At 46.1% G+C, this 15,475-nt stretch overlaps 1 protein-coding gene across 7 annotated transcripts in view; it reads left to right on the top strand.

Annotated features, from left to right (window-relative positions):
- DOCK1 (dedicator of cytokinesis 1) overlaps positions 1–15,475 on the top strand; it is a 526,777-nt gene that overhangs the window by 187,131 nt on the left and 324,171 nt on the right. For all 7 annotated transcript variants that reach the window (XM_067709064.1, XM_067709065.1, XM_067709063.1 and 4 more), the window contains 2 exons: positions 13,127–13,254; positions 15,271–15,366. In XM_067709064.1, the coding sequence (XP_067565165.1) occupies positions 13,127–13,254; positions 15,271–15,366 (224 nt within the window). The remainder of the gene's footprint in view (positions 1–13,126; positions 13,255–15,270; positions 15,367–15,475) is intronic.

Here is a 15,475-nt window from a genome sequence, read left to right as displayed (position 1 = left end):
TGGGACTCGTCGTTTATCCATGCTTTATATCATAGCTTGCATCCACTAATCCCAAACTCCCAGTCCATCCCTCCCTCTGCCCCAGATATTTGGAGGCAAATCCCAGCCTTCACAGCATTTCATGAGGTTGTCTTTTCAAATGTAAGTTTGTAGTCAGAGTAACTGGCATTGTGTCAGGAAATGGAGGATGTGCAGAGGGTGGATCCCCACGTTGGAGCCGGGACCCACCTTGGCTGTCCTGGCTCCTCCTCTCCAGCTGAGGTGAAGGACTTGGGCTCATTATCATGCTGTGTGCGGACAGCCAATGAATGGGCGGTAATGGCTCCAAGCACTGTTTGGAGATGTGACTTGACTACTTGAAAGCTGGTTAAATAGATTATGTGCTTCTCAAAAAAGATGACTCTTGCATGTAATCTGCAGCATGGAGTGAGCAGATTTTCAAAGCAAGTTACGAAGAGACAGAAAGGTCAGAGCTTCCTAATTTGTACATTTGTAGCTTTGTTCCCATGTGATTATATTGTTGCCCACGTATCTAACAAAAGCTGTGAAAATTAAAGCTTAAATCCTATTATAGAAATGAAAATTTTCAATATAATTAAATTAAAATAGGCACTAGGACACCAAGGTTTGGGATTTATGCCCACACAGATATTTTACATTAATGTTATAGGAATTGGAATAAAAGAAATCAACCTTAGATACCATTAACTTTTAAATTAGTCAAGAGCATTGGACATCCTTGCAAGAAGACTTTCAGCTGAGATGGGAGTTGTGCTCTTACCCACATGGGCTGCTTTCTGCTGCAGTCCTTAACCTGAGACCTTGGGAAAGCTCATTCCAGTTAACGCTGAATTCCCTTGCCTTTCAAGATCTAGCCTTTCCGTATTCTCATATTCAAAGTGACCAAAGCAATTGACAGATTTCCTTTAGAGCTTACTGTCTACTTACCTTGTGTCATAAGTTTGTTTTTGCAGAATAGTGTAAGATTTGGAGAATAAAGATTTGAAGATTTAGTGGTAAGACAATCCCTTTGTAGTCTTGATAGTAGTTTAGTTTAATACTCTTGGTGGATTACTTTGGTTTAAGCTTACTGTTCATTGGGGCCACCTTGTTTTTTATTTTTTCTCTGGTGTTTGGAATCTAGCAGTGAGTAGGAATGGAAAATGTGCCATTCCTTCATTCTCGGGCCATTCCTGTAGCTCTTTCCTTCAATATAACAAGTAGGCTCCTTTTACAGTGTTCATCAACCTCATAAAACTTCATTTGTGTTCCATTTTTTTTCTTTTTTCCTTTAACATCTTTATTGGAATATATCTGCTCTACAATGTTGTGTTAGTTTCTGCTGTATAACAAAGTGAATCAGCTATTTGCATATGTATATCCCCATATCCCCTCCCTCTTATGGTTCCCTCCCAGCCTCCTTATCCCATCCCTCTAGGTGGTCCCAAAGCATGGAGCTGATCTCCCTGTGCTATGCAGCTGCTTCCCACTAGCTATCTGTTTTACATTTGGTAGTGTATATATGTCAGTGCCATTCTCTCACTTTGTCCCAGCTTACCCTTCCCCCTCCCCGTGTCCTCAAGTTCATTCTCTACATCTGTGTCTTTATTCCTGTGCTACCCCTAGGTTCATGAGAACCATTTGTGTTCCATTTTTTTTTTTTTTTTGCAGTACGCAGGCCTCTCACTGTTGTGGCCTCTCCCGTTGCGGAGCACAGGCTCTGGACGTGCAGACCAAGCGGCCATGGCTCACGGGCCCAGCCGCTCCGCGGCATGTGGGATCTTCCCGGACCGGGGCACGAACCCGCGTCCTCTGCCTCGGCAGGCGGACTCTCAACCACTGCACCACCAGGGAAGCCCTGTGTTCCATTTTTGAACAATACAGAGCTCCTTAAAAATGTAGGCCTGGAGAGCTCAAATAATTTTCCTCATTCTTATTTTCAAGGTGAATGATTCTTCCAGTTGTCAAGCAGAGTAAAATTCTCCTTTTTAATGGTGGAAACATTAGTTACAGCCGCTCTTTAAAACCTGAGGGCAAAGGCCCAGATGCCTATTGGGGCTAGCTAGTAGGAATTAGCAAAGTCAGATTTCTAGACCGTTTTCACTGTGATTCGATCCAAGATTTTATATCTCTAAAATAATTACCCTGTCAATCAATTTGTTGTGCTTTAAATTGTAGAAAGAAAAGCTGTGTGTTTAATACAGACCTATAGTAAAATATACCTTCTTAATGCTTTGGATCGATGAATAAATCAAAATAAAATCTCCTGAGCTTCTCCACTGTGGAGAATGGAGAGGTATTTCTCTTACTAAAAGGGTTCTTAAACCCAGACATACTCTGTAGTAGTTTTTGTTAACTTGATGGATGCTTTTCACAGAAAGAAAAATTGGGGTTGGGACCCTCATATGCCGTAATTACTTAATGTACCACTCGTATAGCATTCTGGAATACTTTAATTAGAGAGTTGTGCTGAAGACTTCTAATGAACGTTACCAGCTGTGAACCCCAAAGTTGCTTAATTCTTTAAGTAATGATGGAGTATGAATACAATTTTCTCCTCTTTTTTTCGTGCCCTGAGAAGATTTTAATCTTTATCTGTAAAGTACTGTACCTTTTTCATCCCTCATTCTGTATGTCACTCTGTAGCTTTCATTATATGTGTTTTTGAAAAGATCATTTGTTAAAACAGTGCAGCCTTTTTAGAAATGGCCTAATGAATCTAGGAGGGTGAACTCAATTTCAGTTTCTTAATTATATCCATTCCAATTCCATTGTAATTTGTTGAGTACCTACCATGTGCTCAGGACTGTTGGTTAGCAAGTTTGATTCCTCTGAGAATGGCTTCAGAGCCATCAGTTTAAAAATGCATAATTGGAAAAGAGTAATTTTCTTAATTTACAGATAACGACCCAGGAGTTAAGTAGCAGGTCCTAGTCTGCAAGTAAAATCCCAGGCAGGGAGCTGTCCACCACCACCGTGGTGCTGATTAGGGAGTTGTCTTGTTACAAATCCACCCCCTACTCTTTTCATAAGCTGTTTCACATCCAGCATAAGAGTTATGCATTCTGAAAACTGAATTCACTTCAAGTGCCATATGGAACACGATAAAGTACAAGTATGTGAATAAATAAACACATAAATAGATTAAACATAAATAAACCATGTAGTGTTGTGTTCATGTGCTTATGGAGTTTTCATAGTCTTCTCTTCTCTTTCTGTGTGATCATATTGGCAGTGCTAAGTTCCTCAGGCTGTAGTTGGTCTAACCTTTATCATAGGTTAGCCTTTATCATAGGCCCTCTGTTCTGCACCCACCTCTGAGTGCACTCCTGTCCCTGTCGCTTGATACTGGGGACATGAGAGCAGTCTTAGAAGAGGCTGCCTTGGTTGTCCCATACCCAGTCATGCTCACATTGGCACTGGGACGGCAGGTCTCTGAGTCTCCCCAGTTCATGGTTCCTTCCCGGCCCCAAGCTTAGCTCTGTATGTGCACCGTGTTGCGTACAGAAACTTGCCTGGGACAGTTGGAGGAGCCCCAGGTCAGCCTGCAGTCTCCTATGTTCTCCTTCTAGACCCTACTTTTTTCTGTTGCGTAAACTCCTCCCTGAGGGCACAGTCCTTCCCTCAAGATGGAGCGGACAGACCATATGATTTTGACGTTGTTTTTTTAACTGTAGAGCTCAGTATGGGGGCAAGCAGTAGAGGAGTGTGTGCTGGGCCACACTGGCCAAAACCTGTGTTCTTGGTTAGCGTCACGCTCTTGGGTAAAAGCATGCACACGACTCCCCAGCTCTGTTTTTCTCTCTGTTTTCTCATCCTCCACGTGGTAAGATTCTGCCCAAGGATAGGCAGACTTATCGAATTCCTCTCAGATGTACCAAGCCACCTCCTTAAATGCATTTCCATCCAGAGGATAGATTCCTGGTCTGACCAGTACTTTCCACACTATGTTCCCTGGCATTTTGTTTGAGTCTTTCTAATATTTTCATCTGCTTTTAAATGGGACTCATTTTAGATTTTTCTCCATTGGTTCTTCTTCCATTTCTTTTTTCTGACAAAGAATTTATTATTATGATACTAGTGGCTGGTTCACCTCTATGATTATACTTCTCCAAACTACACGATACAAACTACCTGCTGCCCCACTCCCTTCTTTCAAAAGATGACACACTTTTTACAAGGCCCGGTGGTTTCATCCAGAAGATGTGTCTTTGACCAGCTTCTTTTTCCTATTGTTCCACAATCTGTATCTTGCCATGTTCACTTCCAATTTTCAGGATACTTTTAATTGCTCTGTCACTCTCTCAATTAAAATTTTGTGACATTGGGTACCTCAGAGCTGACAGGCAGATTGTCTTATTTTTGATCATTTCAGCACTGAGCCAGGTGGTGCTGAGAATCTTCTTACCAGAATACTTAACAGAGGTACTACCCGGAGGTAGGAATCGAAACACAGTGCAGGGCAGTTGTATTTACTCCATTTTACAGACAAAGAAACTGAAGTTCAGAAAGGAGAACTGACATACTTAGGGTTACTTGATGTGAATTTATCCTCCTGGTTCTGCTCATGATCACAGCTTACTTAAAGTGAATTAAAGTAATTTTTGGAAAAGTTTAATCTGCATTAGACCTGTAAAGATACCTGAGTCATACATGTTGACACACACATGCACATGCGTGGGTCAGAGGAGCTCTGGCTTCAGGATCAGGCATCTGACTCTGGCTCAGCTGCTTCCTGGTCCCTATTCTGGCTCCTGGCTCCCACATCTGTAAAAGTTGGACACGAGTAGATTGCTCCCGTGATCCCTTCCATTGCTGGCTCTGTTTTCTTTATTTCTGGTGTTTAAAGATTTGCATGGAAGGAGAGAATTATTTGAACAAATCGAATCATGTGGGTGCCGAGTTCTTAGATCGTTGAAAAGTAAGACGACTGTATAAGACGAATAGCAAACCTCCCCCATTTGCGGGGCTCGTACTGTTTAACTCGCATTGAAAGCGTTCATCTGGGTCTCAGTTCTGTGTAACAGGCTCAAGGTTATTAAATGCACTTTATGGATCATTTGTTTAATGTAACCAAACTAAAAACTAAGAAGCACATTATTTAGTGTTCATAAAATGAAAGTTTTAAATGGACAGATTCATTCTTGTATTTGCATCTTGCTTTGATGTAGAGCTGTAATGGAGTTATAGACGGATATTCTGCTTGGACATTTATAAGCTGATAATGCCTGTTGAATACCTTTTATAAAGATTAATATTTTTTACTCTGTGCCCATTACCAGAGCATTAATCATAATGGCTTCAGCCTGCACAGCTGAGGATGAACAGATGTGCAATCATTGCTGTCTGTAATCATACTGGATCACACTGGGAAAGGGGGTGCGGAAGGCTGGCTGGTGTGTTGCAGGACCTCTGATCCCCACGGCTGATTTGCGTGGAGTCTGAGCCCATGGGCTGCCTGCTCCGGGCTGTCAGCATTCCCTTCTGTGCACGGCAGCGAAAACCAGGACAACCCAACCGTGCTGGCTGGTTTTCGCTTCCTTGTGGGGTCAGGCCTGTGCCTTGACTCAGACTACCAGGCACTGATGAGGCCTGCAGTCCTGTACGTGTGAAGAGGATCTGACAGGAGGAAGCTGTGGCCTTGATTCTCCTTCCAGAGATGAACACTGGTTTATTAAAATGAGAAATCGCACAAGAGGTCTGTAACATCTGCTTCCTAGCATACTCCGAGACTGCGCTGTCCAACCGAGTTAGAATGCCAGCTACGTATGTAATTGATAATTTTATACAGTCCACAGTAAGAAAAAAAAGTACAAAGCAGTTGGTGACATTAATTTTAATAATATATTTTATCTGAAATATCATGTCAACATGACTTTGATCTAAATAGGACAACTGGCATGTTTTACATTCTTGATTCATACGAAGTCTCTGAAATCCATGTGTTTTTCACATTTATCCCCATCTCAATTTGGATGCTATATTTTCATCACAGATGCTTGGTCTTAACATTTAATATAATTTACCAGTGAAAAGTAGACCTACATACCCAAGTTGTTCCCGTTGTTCCAAACAGTGGTTAACAATAACTGAATCAGATGTCTTTTCTTTCCATTTAAGTTAAAATAGTGCATAAAATTAACTGAAATGGGAAATTCTACTCCTCAGCTGCTAGCTACATTTCAGGGGTTCACTGGCTACCCTACTGGATAGCAAACTCTAAGGCATTAGTTTTCTGTGTGTACTTTGTTGAAAAGGCTGACTGCATAATAGTGTTATTTCTGTGACTGTTACTGACAGCTGCTAGTTACTGAGTGCTTACTACTTGCCAGACACACACATTATATCATCTAATTCTCCCAGTAAACCCGAGGGGTTAACAATATCAGGCCTATTTTGCAAAGAAGGACAATTAAGGATTTTAGAGAATTTAAGTCACTCGCCTGAGATTCAAGGCAAAGAGTGAGCAAGGTGGGTTTTATGATTTCCTGTGTGCACGGGTAAACTGAACTTTAGTGAGGCCAAAAGGCTGTTCCAAAATCAAAAAGACTGTTAGTCCCAAACTCCCACTTTGTCCCTCCCCTCTCCCTCCCCTTTGGCAACCATAAGTTTGTTTTCTATGTCTGTGAGTCTTGGGATTAACAAAAAGTACACTACTATGTATAAAATAGGTAAACAACAAGGACCTTGTGATAAGCAATATCTTGTAATAACCTATAATGGAAAGCAGTCTGGAAAAGGTTAGATATGTGTATAACTGAATCACTGTGCTGTATACCGGAAACTAACACATCATTGTAAATCAGCTCTACTCCAATTAAAAAGCCAACAAACAAAATCGAATAGACCCAGGTTCCTGGACTTCCAGTCAGGTATTTGTTGCAGCTGTTTTCCATGTGTTTATCTATGGGTAGTTTATTTGAAATGTGTTTTCTTTTTAAAATATAAGGGTTTGTTTGTTTGATTGTTTTTCTTTCTTTTTTTTTCTTTTCTCTTTTTTTTCCTTGAGTGGGGGGATTGTCAGCTTCCTGGGCCATCTGTTTTGAACAAAATGGGACAATTGGCACAAATCATGCTAGAGAAATGACATTCTGTTCATGGAGAAGGGTATTCAGGACGCTGAGTTGGGACACTCAGAATATGACAGGAGATTCCTCTTCCTTGGATGCTTTAAAACAGCTCATTGCAGGCGTGAGTGTGTGTGTGTAAGTGTGAGTGTGTGGTGTGAGTGTGTGTGGTGTGTGGTGTGTGTGTGTGTGTGGTGTGAGTGTGTGAGAGTGTGTGGTGTTTGTGTGAATGTGTATGGTGTGTGTGTGTGGTGTGTGTGAGTGTGTGTGGTGTGAGAGAGAGTGTGTGTGTGTGTGAGTGTGGGGGGGTAGTAGCTTCCTCTGTGCTCTTAATTTTTTGTCTTGACTTAACAATAAAATTTCGGGATCTTTAGTGTTATTCCAAACTTGTGTCCCACTACTTCTTGAAAAACAAACTTGAAGGAGCTGAAATGCAGAGTGGGGACGTCCTTTGTAGAGTGAGGTTTGTTCTGCTTTGGTTGGGGGCTGCTGGGTGGCTGGGACGGCACCAGGAGGTAGACCTGCTTCTCACTGCAGACTCTCCTGTGATAACCCTGCACCTGTAACACAGTGACCCCAGACCACCGCTCATGTGCGGGTGCGAGCACACACACGCTCACACACGTGTGCCCGTGCGCCTGAACACTGCTGTCCGGATCGGCTTGGACACCATCCAGTGAAACTGAGCCACCAGAAAGGCAGGAGCGATCTTGCTATGGTTGCTTTGTCCCTCTGGCGTCTTCCTGGGACGCGACGGGGCAGCCCTCGGCTGCAGGTCCTTCCTCGACGGATAGGAGCAAAGTGCTAGGTTTACGCATGAAAAAGGACAAAAAGTCCTATGGACAAAAGTCCTATGCAGCAGCTGTCCTGCTGGGAAGAGCGCGCTTCTCCACACGAGCGCATGCATGCATGCATGCATGCACACACACACACGGTTGCACACGTGCTTGAAGTCACTGCACACACGTGTGCACGCATGGACACACACACTTCCACTGTCAGGTCTTAGTGTATGTGTGAGGGCTACTCCCATGGATGAGAACAAGACCTCTGCTCTCACGGAGACTGTGTCCCAGGAAGGAGAAACAGGTCACAGAGCTAGTCGTAATTTCCAGCAGTCCCAGAGCTGGCACCTGAGGCCTGCCTGTCCCCAGGTCCGTCGGGGGGCTGAGCTGGGGCCTGCTGATCATGGCTCACCAAGAAGGTGGGTGTGTCAGCTTGGGCTGCTTCCAGCTTTGGTCCCTGCGGCCGCTGCAGGACTCTGGGGCGTTGCCATTCTTCCTGTGGGGACCTGGGACGTATTTCTGAAGGCGCTGCTGCCCTATGACCCTCTGTCTCTGGAGGCCTGCGTGAGATGCCTGGGGTGGTCCTTGTGCCTGTAAGAAAAGCCCAGGCAAGAGGCTGCTCTGCCTGGTGACCTGGTCCCGTGATGGGCGTGTGGTCGGGGATGGGGCCCTGTCCTGGGGCCGGCGGTGTGGTCCTCCACACAGGAACGTTGGACCCTCACAAAGTCCTGCTCGTGTTGTCTTGTTTCATCCTCTCGATGAAGTAGCCTTATCCCCATGACCCGCCTTTATCGTGACCAGCCAGAGATGGGGTGGGTTATGGCGTTAGAGCTACAGTTGTCCTATGGATGTTGAAAACATCCCACGTGTAAATACTATGGGTTCATCTGAAGGATTATAACAAATGGGTTTTTTATGTTCTCAGGCTAGGAGAATGAAATGTCTCTAAACGTGACAAAATGGTAGTGAAGTGTCCAAAAGTTTGGTGTCCAGAGCCTCAGAGGAGGCTGGGTAGCAAATGCACAGAGTGATCGCAGAGCCCTGGGCTGGGTGGGGGGTGGGCGCTCCCACCAGGCAGCCGAGGATGGCTGACAGCATCCCTCCCCGGGGAGGATGGACAGGGCGGCCATCACTTCCCTCTCCCTGGAGTAATTCTGACAGATGACACCAACACACTCGGTTACTTCTGAGAACGGTGAAGTCCACACCTGCCTGTCCAGCGTGACAGATAAATGAGGCCATATGGAATGGACTTTGGCCAGGGCATATGGGTTGCCAGGGCCTACAGAGCCATTTCTGCAAGCTCTGAGTCCAGAGCTGCGTTCCCTGATCCTCTAGGGCTGTTTGTGGACACACGCCTGCTCCCGCGCTGGCCTAGCAAGCCCACTTGGCCTTCTGCCGCTGTTGGGTCCCTCCCAGGCTTGCTTCAGACAAGGCTTTGCTAAGCCTCCGTTGTCATGTTTTCCTTGGTCATGTGGTCAGGGTCTGTTTTTACCTGCTCAGCTCTTCGTGGCTCTTACTTCTCCCACTGACATGTCTTGGAAACTAGACTTATCCCTAGAACGGTGGTAGCAGTGATAGGCATGACCGCGCGGACAGGGTGGCCGAGGGCTCACCCCCCGTTGAGGTCACACTGGGTGATGTGTTTCAGGTGGGAGGGAAAGAGGACTCATCCTGGAGATGTCCTGCCTGGGACCTTGAGGCTGAACACAGGCGGGGCTGCACGCAGCCAGCTCTGCCAGGGGACCTCTCCTGCCCCTTGGGTGTTGGGAGCTGGGAGTGTAGCCCCTACTGTGGATGTTGTGCTGTGGTGTGGAAGGTCAACAGAGCTACTGGGGCGGATGTAACTTGCGAACGTCAGGATTGTGTAGGAAAGACATTGGATTTGGGATGCTTGTGGAGTTCGTGTATGCAGTGGGTCAGCATTTTGGGCAGCTGCATTTTCAGGCTGGGTTCACTGCACGTGGTCATTTTCCTGTGGCATGTCCCTTGGACTGGCTTTGTCCCTGGGCGGCTCTTTGTGCCTGGGCTCCCCCATCCCCTGCACGCTGGCAGCCCGTCTCGGCTTGGGAGCACTTCCATCACAAGTTCAAGGGGCTGTGGCATTCAGAGAGATGCTCTCCATGGGGTCCTGTGTTCACCCTTGGCGTCACAGGAAGGGTTGGGTGGGAAGATAAGGGAATCATGTGATGGCCTGTGACATCCAGGAGCACCAATGTGGAGAGACTGCCTGGTCCCCATGGGACAGCGCCGCCTCCTTGCGCTGTGCTCTCACTCCCTCACCTTCGGCGACCCCTGACAACATAGTCATCCAAGCCCGGCTGGCCCCTGTCCGGAAGATATGCAGCACTTCAGCATGTCTGCGTTACCCCTGCCTATGTATTGGTTACTGTGATGGTGACATCAACAAGTAAATGCATATACTCATATATTCATTGGACAAAACTCAATCTGGAAAAATGGAGTTGCTATCAGTTCCTTTTCTAGGGATTAAATCAAGATGGAGCTTGAAAAAGCCTTAGCGTGAGCTTCCTACATGCGGTCCCCTGGAGGGCAGAGGAGCGGAAGGGCGTGTGCGGTTTCTGCACCTCCCCCTGAGCTGCCTCGCGCCTCCAGCCCCATGCCTTCTTTATCTTGTACTTCTTGGGAAAGTCTTCTAAGCAAGTCTCTGCATACGTTCAGGAACCATTCCGATGTTGCATGCTTATTCTTTCCTTATATTCAGAAAACTCAGGAAACATTAATGCACAACTTGCTTTTAGGTATCATTAACTTTGGAAGTCCTAAAGTGTAAAATTCTAAAAACAAGCACAGGATATTTAAAGTTCCCGAGCTCTGCTGTCTTTTCTCTCGTGCACTGCATTTTAAAGGGACCTACAGCGGCTGGGCTGGTTTCACCATCCAGAACTGGTGTTGTCAGCAGACAGTTCACGTTGGGGGATGGATGGTGCTGGAGTTAAACAGGATTTCCCAACAGGAAGAGACAATTAGTAACTGCATTTCATCTCGAATCTTATTTGTGTCTGGTTCATTATTTTTCTTTGATTTTTCTGAACATTCTTTCTATTGTCTATTCTAAAAAACAAATGAAAACCCAAGTGATCTTTGATCCTTAGACCCCAGTGTGCCTTTATTTCACAGCCGTGCTTTCCGGAGCCGTGTCTGTGCTCCTATTTTCGTCTTCTCATCCCACTCCAGGAAGCTGCCTTGAGAAGGACTCCATCTGCTTTTATTTATTTCTTCTTTAATTTTATTTTTTTTCGATCTTTGGGCTGCACTGCACGGCACGTGGAATAGTTAGTTCCCTGACCAGAGATCGAACCTGCGCCCCTGCATTGGCAGCGTGGACTCTTAACCACTGGACCGCCAGGGAATTCTCCTCGGTGTGCTTTTTATTGTCACATCCCAGGGCTGTGCTTTTCTACCCGTTCTTGCCACCATATTTGGCCACGCTGGCCACCTGCCCTCCCTTGGTTTGGGTGATGTCATTCATCTCTGCGTCAGCCCACATCTTTCCTCGCTCCATCTTCTGTTCTAATACCAACATCCTGACTGCTGTTCACAGTTTTCCCTTCTCATTCTACACATTCCTCTTTGATGGTCTTATTCACATACTTGGCATTTATTATGGTCTAGGGCTGTTGCTTCTTCAGTCTGTAAGGCTGGAAATCTCTAAGGTCTAGAACCCTCTCTCCATGTGCCTACTAGATGAGGCCGCTTGGAGGTCCAGCAGCAACTCAGATTCAACGTGTCCAGAACCTGGTCCTTTTCTCTGCCCTTAAGCACCCTTCTGTCCCCAGTTTCCTCTCCTTGGATGGCATCACACGGTGCCTTGGATGAACTTGTCACGCAAACGCTGGGTGCTGTGTTTGACTCTCCTTGAGCCCCCACCCTCCTCTCTACTTCATCACCTGCCACTGTGGTCAGCCTGCCTCCCGTTTGCTTTTGTTCAAGGCCTCTTCTTTCAAACTTGCCACTGAAGCAGGAGGTCAGGCCTTTACTGTGTCTTGCCTGGACTATTGCATTAGCTAACCTGTCCAGTAATGAGCCTCCCATCTCCACTGCCCTACCTGGCGCTGTCACGGCTGCTGTCTCTGGCCTTTTGATCTGATCATGTCCCTTCCCTGTCAGCATCTTCCAGTTCTCCACCTCTTTCTGTCTCATCCATCACGTTCAGGATGAAATCCAGCTGCCTGTCTGGTCTTTTATTCTGCTTCTCCTCTCCCCACCCTCCTGTCTACTTGACTTTGTGAATAGGGTTCCTTTTCCTGGATGGCGCCCCCACTTTGTGGGAAATTCTGATTCCTCTTCCCAGCAGGTGAACGTATTACCTCCTTAACTTTCACCTCCAAGGTCAATACCTGCTCCCAGCGCCCCCTCCCTCATTAGCCCAGGGGTCTAGGAGACCAAAGAGGGGCTGGAGCTCTTCACCACTATCTGTATCACATCATAAGAGCAAGTACCCTGTCCTGAGCATCTCACCTGTGCCAGGCCCAGGCCTTCTTCCCTCACCTTGCAGGAGTACATTGTACCTCAAACCTGTGAGTAGCTAGTGCCACTGTGCCCATGTTAGCAATGCGGAAACTGAGGCTCAGAGAGGTAACTAGCTCTGCCCGAGATAACCGTGCAAGGAAGCCAATGGAATTTAAACCCAGGCAACCTCACTCCAGAGCCTGAGCTCTCAGCCCCCTGCAGACTGTCCCTCTGCAGATGTGAGCCCAGCAGAAAGTTGTCCCTGAGTGGGTAAACATTAAGTGGGGAATTTAGTAAGCTATGAACCGGCCAAGCTCAGGAAACTTCGGGAGGTATATGGGAGCAGGAAGGAACCATGCTCTGGTCTTCCTAGGAAATAATAAGAAGAGCTGCAATTCAAATCATTTTTGTTGTAACAAGTATTTCTTCTAAAGTTGCAAATCAGTAAATTTACAGTTCAGCACAGAAATTAGTTAAAACCCCAGCATGCTTGTTGGCATTTGTGTCTATGTACGTACTGTTGGATATATGTGAATATGTATTTATATGTTTGTTTGTGAACTATCGTTGTATATTTACATGGTGACACACACACATATGCGTGCACACGTGAGTGAATTATTTTATAAGAAAACAAGTGATTTCCTCCCAGTCAAGTAGTCTGACCCCCTCCAGATGTCAGTTTCACATTGCAATGTAAATGTAACATGCAGTGTCACAAGCTAGGAGAACAAGCTTCTAGCAAGCAGAGTTGCATCTTGGTGGGTCTCCTGCTGACTGGCAACCCGGTGTCCCCTGCAGACTGCAGAGAGATCCTGCTTCCCATGATGACGGATCAGCTCAAGTACCATCTGGAGAGACAGGAAGATCTGGAGGCCTGCTGCCAGCTGCTCAGCAACATCCTGGAGGTTCTGTACAGGAAGGACGTGGTGAGTAATGGCAGGGCTACCTCTGTGGACCCTGCAGCAAGTGTGGGCCTGCGATCCCCAGGGGCCCCAGCCTCCCAGGACCAAGTCATATTTGATTCAGTTAAAAAAGTATGGCCGGGGGCTTCCCTGGTGGTGCAGTGGTTGGGAGTCCGCCTGCCGATGCAGGGGACACGGGTTCGTGCCCCGGTATGGGAGGATCCCACGTGCCGTGGAGCGGCTGGGCCCGTGAGCCATGGCCGCTGAGCCTGCGCGTCCGGAGCCTGTGCTCCGCAACGGGGGAGGCCACAGCAGTGAGAGGCCCGCGTATAGCAAAAAAAAAAAAAAAAAAAAAAAAATATGGCCTGAATTTTAAGGGTTATCCTTTCTTTTTCTCTCTCTAGAGTTGCATCCTCAAATTATTTTTTATTTATGTGTAAAGCATGATGATTATATTACCATGTGTGCTTTTCAGCACTGAAGATACTGTTTTATGTTTGTTTCCTATGACTTCTCAGCTAAGTGACTCCCAAGACTTAGATTTGATATTTAAGGTCAAAGGCTTTGATATTAAAAATTAGAAATAAACAACAGGAGGCTAATTGCCTGCTTTCTTTCAATTATTATTTTATATTTAATAAATAGATAATATTATTATTTTATACACGCACATAGTAGTTGTTGGTTGTTTTAAGTGCGTCTGAGAGTTTTGAGAAGAGCAGTTCTCTGCCCCTTTTCCTGGGTTCCTCCCCCCACAGGCAGTTTTTTCCTGTGGTTTCTTGGCAGTTTTTTTTTAAAATGGTATTTCCTTTTGCATTTCTCAATTGTATGCTTATTCCACGGACCTTCTGTCTTAATCAAAAGCTGGTGCAAGCACATATGGAAACATCTGACCCTGTGCTTCTGCGACCCCATTGTACCCAGCACATTCATTTGGGCACACGTGTGCACACATATGTAAAGACATTGGTTCTCCAGGTGTGTCTGGACAGGTGTACAGGGCCATGTCTGTCTCTGCCTCTAGCAGTGTGTCTGCCTCTAGCAGTGGCCAGATGGGCCAGGATTTTAAGTCGGCAGGATTTGCTCTTAGCTCTTCCCCACGTGACCTCCTGCCACCTCCCCAGTCCACACACACACACACACACACACACACACACACACACGTGCACGTGAACGCGCATGCACGCACCTGTCCTGCCCACTTCCTTGCTGCACCTGCTCATTCTCTCAGAGCCTGGGTGTTGCCCTTGAAGAAGGAGATAAGGTAAAGTGATTCATTGGGATGGTGGCTGCATCCGCTCTTCCCGGGCTTTGCCTTTGAAAGGTGTTGGAAGCCTTAACCCAAAGGCCAGCCTCCAGGGGTCCCATGCCAGGCCTTTTCCTTTTCTTATCAGATGAAAGGTTGGGAGTAAAGAGGTTGTGTGGCCAAGCCTCACAGAGGAGGTGGTGCCTGCCTGGCCTGTGCGGAAGCATCTAGAAAGCCCATTTAAACACGTTCAAAGTTCATGAAGAAGAATCGGCAGTCCCATCACACACAAAATAAAGGAGCAAATTCTTACTGATAGAAGGTTCTCTGGCACTCTGAATTTTAAGTAGTGTGCTAAAACGATATTTAAACGTTCGATTCCACGTGATTGTGCCCACATTATTGGGACCTGACATGCAGAGCCATCTATGGTTGTTATCTGTCAGCCTTCCATTTACAAGTGGCCAAGTGTCTTTAGAAAACTCACTGGTGAGCTGATCAGGGATCATAAACATTATATTGTTTAAACAGAGTTGCTTTTATTTTTAAGGTTTGCGTCAATTAAATTACTGTGATTATATAACACATTGTCATTAATGGACTATAATTAATAAAATGCCTTGAGTTTTCTTCGTGAAGGCTTTTGCCTCTGACAGGGGCCATTTTTCATCTCGTTAAGGGTTGTAATTGATTTACTCTTTACAGGATAAATGGATTCAGTGACAGCCGCGGGACGGGCATGTTAATGACTGTCTTAGGTGGTGGTATATTTACACTGCTGTGTCCTCCTGCAGGGACCAACTCAGAGGCATGTCCAGATTATCATGGAGAAGCTTCTCCGGACAGTGAACCGAACCGTCATTTCCATGGGACGGGATTCTGAACTCATCGTAAGTGCTCGGTGACACGCTTGTGGGTTTCATTGTGCCTGACAGCATCTTTCCCGGGAAAGTCATTCACTCTCAAGCCCGAAATTCCATGTGGTTCTTTCCCACCTGC

This window comes from Pseudorca crassidens, chromosome 16 (genome assembly GCF_039906515.1).
Source record: "Pseudorca crassidens isolate mPseCra1 chromosome 16, mPseCra1.hap1, whole genome shotgun sequence".
Lineage (NCBI taxonomy): Eukaryota > Metazoa > Chordata > Mammalia > Artiodactyla > Delphinidae > Pseudorca > Pseudorca crassidens.
This window is presented reverse-complemented; position numbering and strand designations above follow the sequence as displayed.